The 7,932-nt window shown below is 33.6% G+C and overlaps 1 protein-coding gene across 1 annotated transcript; it reads right to left on the bottom strand.

The window, feature by feature from the left end:
• Positions 1-1,821: 1,821 nt before the first annotated feature.
• On the bottom strand, positions 1,822-7,932 carry cyb5b (cytochrome b5 type B). The gene is made up of 5 exons (XM_079432840.1): positions 7,562-7,932; positions 4,574-4,702; positions 3,963-3,989; positions 3,821-3,852; positions 1,822-3,729 (listed from the first exon to the last, which is right to left on the bottom strand). The coding sequence occupies exons 1-5, from the start codon at positions 7,751-7,753 to the stop codon at positions 3,639-3,641; spliced, it is 471 nt and encodes a 156-aa protein (XP_079288966.1). The 5' UTR covers positions 7,754-7,932; the 3' UTR covers positions 1,822-3,638.

Raw genomic sequence — 7,932 nt, 5'->3', positions numbered from 1 at the left:
GCTGGTTGTGTTGTGATGGAGGTTTTGATTCATATGGTGACTCGAATTTGTTGAATTCTTCCACCAAAAGAATTTTGCGTGATGACTAGCGAATTGGTGAATCTTTTTTTTAAACCGATTTCATTGAATCATCCCGTCCGAAAGAACCGACTCACTTCAATGAGCAAGTTTTTTAACAACTTCAAAACATTGAAGTTCCTCACATGAATAGTTTCCAGCATATTTCATTATTTTATTCTGTGCTTGAACCACACAAATTATTGTATTTCTATGTCGCAGAGGCACTGGTTTAGTATTCAAGTGAATCGATTGAATCATATGCATTTATTTTTTTTGCGAAGCTGCTTGCAACAATCTTGTAACCACACATATTGTGCAATAACTCATGCTGTTCAAATCACTTACATCACTAAAATAACTTTATATAAAGTAAAATTTAAGAATTTAATTAATTCATAGACAAATAAAGAGTAAGAAATGCATTGTCAAATATTGTTCTTTAAACCATGCATAAATGCTTTAGCACCAACACCTAACCGGTTTAAATTTGACCTAACCGTGCCTAATTTTGCCCAAATTTTAAAATACAATATACAAAGAATGATTACATACCGCACAAATATATTTGCATTTTGAAACATTTATTGAAACCTTTAACAAACACACCCAGATTCAGTAAATCAGTCGTATTCATGATGACACGCCACAAATAATTCTAATCTGACAGATAAATGATCATTTCTAATTAAATATATGACATATACCATAGCAATAATAAAGGTCTTGAACTGTGATTTTTCCTGTTGTTGAGCTAAAAGAGCAGATAGGACTAATTAAAATATAAATGACATTAATATGTGAACCAACGAAAACTTGACAATGTCATCAATATCTATATATATATAAAATGCACACAAACATCTGAACATCAATTGTTAGACAAAGCTGAACACATTGACTCAGCCTGGCAGGAAAACCCATTAATTTGCACATTTCTAGGGGCAGGAATGTCAAATTATTAGAAATATGACACTCATTAATCATTAATTATAAAAAAAATTAAGAGAAATGTTTTTTATCATCCAATAATATTGATACATACTAATTAATATAAACCATATGACTATATAACTGCATGATAATGACTTCATTAAAAACTGACTTAAATGCAATATTGTTTGGAAAAGAAATCCAAGATTTCACAACAAAAGAAGCGAACAAAAGTAGACATTTTGGTTTACTTATACTTTTGAAGTTCAAGGCGACACTTGCATAATGATGATTTTTCATGACCTGCCCTTTAAGCTAAAGCCAGTAGAGCTAGAATATACATGCAAGTACTTGCAATGCTAAGAACAATTCATTAGAGAAGCATATGCATAATGAATATATGAACAGGTACTCTACAAGCTGTACAACAGTTCAAGTATCAAACACTTCCCAAAACTAATGTTCTCACCAACATGTCAAAACATTTAAACATCTCTCAAATGCATTATTACAAAACGGCTGAATAATGGAGTCGATTTCAAGGTACGGTACCACACTATAGAAATCTTCATTGTAAGAAAAAGCGTACATATAACATTAAAGCACTGTATGACTGTAACTCTATGCTACATTTCAGCAATTGCACGGTGTCTGATGTTGAATGACAACATTCATGCAAAAGTGATATGACAACATTTTCAAGTTTTCCTTATAGGGATAGTTCACCCGAAAACAAAAATTCTGCCACCATCATTTATTTTTTATATATATATATATATATATATATATATATATATATATATATATTTATATATATATATTTTTTTTTTTCCCTTCTCCATACAATGGAAGTCAATAGTGACCCAAATTTGGTCATGGTTACCAACATTCTTAAATAATTTTACTTTGTGTTTTTCACAGAAGAAAGAAAGTCATAGAGGTCTGGAATAACATAAGGGTGAGTAAATGACAGAATTAATTTTTTTGGGCAAAGTATCCCTTTAAACCATTTGTATTTAAAATAGCAATTTATTTTTAATAGCATGAGTCTTGCTATTCTTTTCTCTTGGAGATGTATCTTTCAACTCCACTTGAATCATTTGGTCAAAATCCTTAGGTAATAAACCCAAAGCAGTTCACTGACAAACATAAATTAGCAGCTATGTGAAGGCTGTGGACATGTGATTTGTCAAAATGATCAGCGAATTAAAATCCATGAGCAAATGCTGGACCATACTAGGGCTGCCACTAACGACTATTTTTATTTCGATTAATCTATCGACTAATTTATCGATTAATCTAAACGATTAATTTCCCACAAAAAAAAAAAATAAATCAACAATTTGACTTAAGAATATTTTATTAAACCAAATGAAATCCAAATTTCTATGAAATCCTTCAAAGCAAAGTGCAACATAGAGTTCAAGAAGCAAGTGTCCATCTCAGTCCAAATCACTGAAATCAAAGTTCAGTATTATAGTGTGAGAATGACAACATATCCACGCCTTCTAGTCTACTACTAATACAATTATAATCAAAAAACACTTTTTAAAAGGAGTATTTACCAGAAATATTACCAGAATTTATTTAGGTGAAAAATGTAAATGTGCAGTATTTCATAAAAAAAAAAAAAAACATACTTTTTTAAAAATATAAAAATCAATTAATTGGAGATGCTTTTGATTATTCAAATTTAATGGAACCATTCAAATGGAATCCAGAAAATAAATGGAAAACAGAATTTGGTACAGATAAAACTGTAAAACTATTAATTAGACAGGCTTTTTGATTTAATAAAATTTGATTTAACCATTAAAAACAGAAAAATGAAAATGGAAAAAACTGAATTTGGAAATAAAACGGATTTCATAGGGCCCTATATTTGTAATATTTTTTTGTGGTAATAAAAATAGATGTAAGTGAACAACAGCTTTTAAAATGACTTAAAATACATATACATTACTGTGCGATCTAATCCTTGTTTAATATTGACCATTTAATCCAAATCTCCACAATCTTTAATATTTGGCCATTTCTTTAGGACAGAAATGCTATAGACACTGTAATTAAATGAATATGTGGACATTAAAACGTGTAAACTGTTTGAGCTTTTATTTTGAAATCGCGATGTATTCTCCTGTGTTTGAGTAGATTTATAAATGATTATGCTTTATGCTTAATTATGATTTTTTTAAATGGGTTTAATATATCGTGCAGCCTTGGAAAATAGTCTAATAAGGTTTTTTTATGGATGCGCCACTTCCGGTATTTGGCCGGTTAGTCGACGCGAGCAAAATGAAGTCGATGATTTTTAAAAATCGACAGCCCTAGACCATACCTGAAGGACCTGATCTTTCCAAATACACTCTAGATTAATTTAAAGGAGTTGAAGTCATTTCCAAGATAATGCTGCTGGTTAAGTCCTGCAGGTTAGACAGAACTGCGAATTTTGGCAGGGGAAAAAAAGCAACAACAAAAAACAGTGGACATGAGCCAATGGGCTTTGGAGCTTTTCCAAATAGCTAGTTGAGTGGAAACTAAAGAAGAGAGGATGAGCAGGTGTTTAGAGAGTGATCTTGCTGACTCACTCACTCAAACAAGTCAAGGCCTCCAGACAAGAGAAATGTCGGTGACAAAGTTTCAGAAGTTCAGAAGGACTTGTGCTCCATCATGTAGTAACGGTACATGACGCCCACAAGTACAGCAGCTATGGTGGGAATTAACCAGGTGGTCCATGACCTGAGCAAAAGACAAACACTCATTTAATAAAAACACATACAAACCAAACATGAGTACCGTAGTTTATGCAGAACATAGTCTGAATTCTTACCTGGTGTCTTTGGAAGTTGTAATGTAAACTTCCTAGAATAGAAATGTGATAAAGAGAGCAAATGTTAACAAACTGCAATAACTTTTACATGACTGTCAACATCTTCATGTATCAGTCACAAAGGCCAGTTTTTGGTTTTTACCTTTTTTGACACATTCTTTCTATCATCCTGAAACACAAAAAATAGGTATTATTTCCACATACTTGAAGACACAGACTAGATAAGGGAGGAATAATCAATAACATCCAGTTTATGATCTTTTACTGCAGAGAGTAACACATTTCTGTTAACAATACAAAATATAATTCTAAACATGTTAAAGTTTCATATTAAAGGTATTTAAGCTTCAACATACTCATAAGCTTTTAATATGTTTGAGGCATGATTACCTCAGCACATAACTTACATTCGATAAGGTTATATATTTATCTAATATTAGAAATTGACATGGGTATTGCCAGTTTGCATAAAGGCTCAAAATCAAAACGTTAAATATCTCAAACTTCAATTTGCTTACTGTTTGGAGGACAACACTGGGCAAGATATAGAATGACTTTTGAATAAAATACCCAAAAATAAAATTTGGCTTTTTAAATCAGATTAATCAATCAAAGTCATAATCATAATCCTAGACTACATGATTAGATGACTATAGATCACAAAAATGTCATGCACAAGTAGGAACATTTTCTTAAGACTTTCTTAGCTAACCTTTAAACTAATAAACTTATTAAAAAAAAAGCGAGCACTACCAAATGAAGTTCGCCGATGTAATACTGCTGGAGCATCTCTCTGGCATCTGTGGAATGACCCACATCCTCAAAGCTTTCTGTTGCATCTGCGCCTGCTTGCTCCAGCAGAACCTCTTCCCCTCCTGGATGCTGTCAAAGAAAATAAGACAAAGGTTTATATCCCTTGGACACCAGCACTCTTTAATGATACATCTGATGACATATGTTGCACAACATTCAAACTCTAATCTCACTTTACAATTTCCAAGGTTATGTTACACAATGGTAAGAAAGTTTGGCACTCTGGCAACTAACAACAAGATTTCTGTCTTACTTTTGTCATTTAGCAGACGCTAAATGATTACAACCTTTGATTAGAAAAAGAAAAAAAATCCCAAGAAGTATTGAGAATGACAATGATGCAGAAATATAGTGATGCCCCAGTTTCACTTGCTCCAAATTAAAGGGCACTACATAGTAAAACATTTTAAAGATAAAATTGTCTTGCTTTTAGTGATGATTATTTATTATAATTACTTAATATGATATATATAATTATTATACACTTAATCTATTGCACAACCCATTTTAGTTTTAGAATTATCATTAAGCTTTTATTTTAAATAAATATATATATATACACAGATAATATGCAACAAATTAGCTTTAGAATCGATAGATAAAGCATTAAACATGACTACATATGAATTTTGATTATTTATTTATTTATTTGTCTTTACCTATATGTTATCAACTGTATAAATGGACTTCACAACTGTCACTTACACTGATATGGCAAGATGTTTTCCTTAAGTTGTCCTCTTTTATGGACAGCTCTTTTCATCTTGCTGTTTAAATGAGTTTAATTCTTCATATTTTTCAAGTCTTTTAATCTTTGGCAGTGAACTGCATTTACTTGTCTTGTGAGAAGTGAAACACATTTTCAAGGCATGTGACTGGCTGCTCATTACTGATGTCACACTTTCATATGGATGTGTTTCATAAGCTCAGGATTAAAGCCTGGGCTGACAGATAAAGTTATTGATGAGCATCATGATGGCTTCAGCAAAAGCTGATATATCCATTAACAACCTCATAGCTCTTTAAAGGGTTGTAAATTATTGTAAAAAAAAATTAAATAAAAATATATTTCTCCTATAGAGAAAGTGAATGGATTTTGCTGCACTCAATTCAAAACTGAATCAATCTTTAGTTCCATAAACAGTTCAAACAGAACATTGTATTAAAGGGGTCATCGGACGCCCATTTTACAGAAGTTGATATGATTCTTTAGGGTCTTAATGAAAAGTCTAGAACATACTTTGGTTAAAATTTATCAACGGTAGTGTAATAAACACCTTCTTTACCCTGTCAAAATCAACTCTGTTTTCAGCATGCTGTTTTTTAGTCCATGTTGCTTTAAATGCTAATGAGCTCTGCTGACCCCGCCCCTCTCTTCCATGGAGTGACGAGCAGACCATAGATACATGTAGATTACCTATTCGACCGCTCCAGATACGTTGCCGCGTCAGCCATCTCACATTCACCATAATAATCAATGAATATTCAAAGATATACAAGCGTATAACTTGCTTTTGTAGACGCACACAGTCAATGCGCTCAAAGATTCGCTGACCGTTCCAAAAATGGTGGATGGCTTACATATCGCGGCCCATAGAAACAGTCGATAATGAGGCATCTAGGTGTATATATATATATATCCATAGAGCATACTAAACTTCATCCGCATAACTGGCTAACTAGGAATGGCGATTTGCAAAGATTCATAAAACCCTTATACTCCCTTCTTCTGTAGATAAAGCTGGATCACAAGTAATTTGTGCAAACATAGATGTATTTACGCAGATCGGGGATCAGCGCATTCCCTTCAAAGCGAAAGTAACATTAATCCTCTGCATCTTCAGCAGCTCAGATGTCGGGAGTAAATGACAACTGCTTTATTCATTATTACATCCAACAACTAAACACTTCAATCGCTTAATCTGAGACATCTTGTCTTCCCTTGCACCGGAGTCACAGACAGCTCTCAGCTCACTCAGGGCGGGTCTAAGGTAAGATGGCCTTGTCAATCAACTATCGTGGGAGGGGCCTGTACAGAACTACATCATTCTGACAGGGCTCTCAGAACAGCCAGATCTGAGTAAAAGGATTTTAAAACAGGGATTTAAAAAAAAAGAACAGTGGGTGGATTTTTATCATTATAGGATGGATGTGTACACACACAGTTCAAACAGTTTGTAAAGTGAATTTTGCATCTGATGACCCCTTTAAAATACTCTTTTGGTGAATCAAAATAAAGTGGAGCACTTACAGAGTCACAAATTAAAACCTAGTCCAACTCGAAGGACCTGTTTACTGTTGTGTTGTACTTTAAAGCTACTAACTGGTAGTTCATATTCAGAATATACAGCATTATACAGTTTAATTGTAATATGAAGTGTTTAGTAAATAATGTGTATTATTTAAACTAATTTAGTGTTATCTATTTCTGTTAAGTATTAATATAGTTAGCAACTGCATATATTCCACCTCTTTTTTCTACAAATATTAATTTCTCAAAAGAACTAAAAATATTGTTAATCACGGATTGGTTCACAAGAAAGAGTCGATTCCCAACTTGCTCGGTTACACACTGTAACAACACCGTAGTAAAGTCATTTAAAAAAATGAAAAAGAAATGTAGGTTGTATACAATTTAATAACATGAGTCAGGATTTGAAGGGTTGATCAGGCTAGCAGAGCAGACTGTGTATGTTTAGATACTACATATTTCCAGAGAGTTAGCTAGTTTCATCCTCCCCTACAGTGAATCTAGTATGCTAACTCACTAATCAGGCCACAGAAACTTTGATGATCCTTGTGTTTCGAGTCTAGACACATTCCAGCTACTAATTAATAAGAGTAGCTCGTGTTTAAGATGATATATAAACAGCAGTATGCAGGATTTGGTGTGACGTGGAGGACATGATGAAACTTCAACCCTCTTACCTCCTCCAAGAAACTTGTGATATCGTAAACTTTATCGTGGATAATGAGCCATGTGTCTTTGCTCGTGTTACGGATCTGAACCTCCTCGTGTGTGTAATATTTGACGCGGCTGTCCTCCTCCGGCGCGAGTGTGTTTACATCCTTCACGTCCTGGTTCTCTCTTTGCACTGAGCTCTCGGCTTCTTCCCCCATATTCACACGGTTTCTGTCGCTTCTCTGCTGGAGTTCAGTGGAAACCAGTGCTTGGGTTTTGCCTGTAATCGTTTAGCTCGAAGCTGTTTTTTAATACACCTAACCTGACCAGTTCAGTTCTTGTCCAGCCGGCACACCATTAAAAATGACCCAATCCGTTCATTCGAACCGAACCAGCC

The sequence above is a fragment of the Barbus barbus genome, assembly GCF_936440315.1.
Source record: "Barbus barbus genome assembly, chromosome: 2".
NCBI lineage: Eukaryota > Metazoa > Chordata > Actinopteri > Cypriniformes > Cyprinidae > Barbus > Barbus barbus.
Note: the sequence above shows the minus strand (reverse complement) of the source record. Positions and strands in the feature narration are given on the sequence as shown.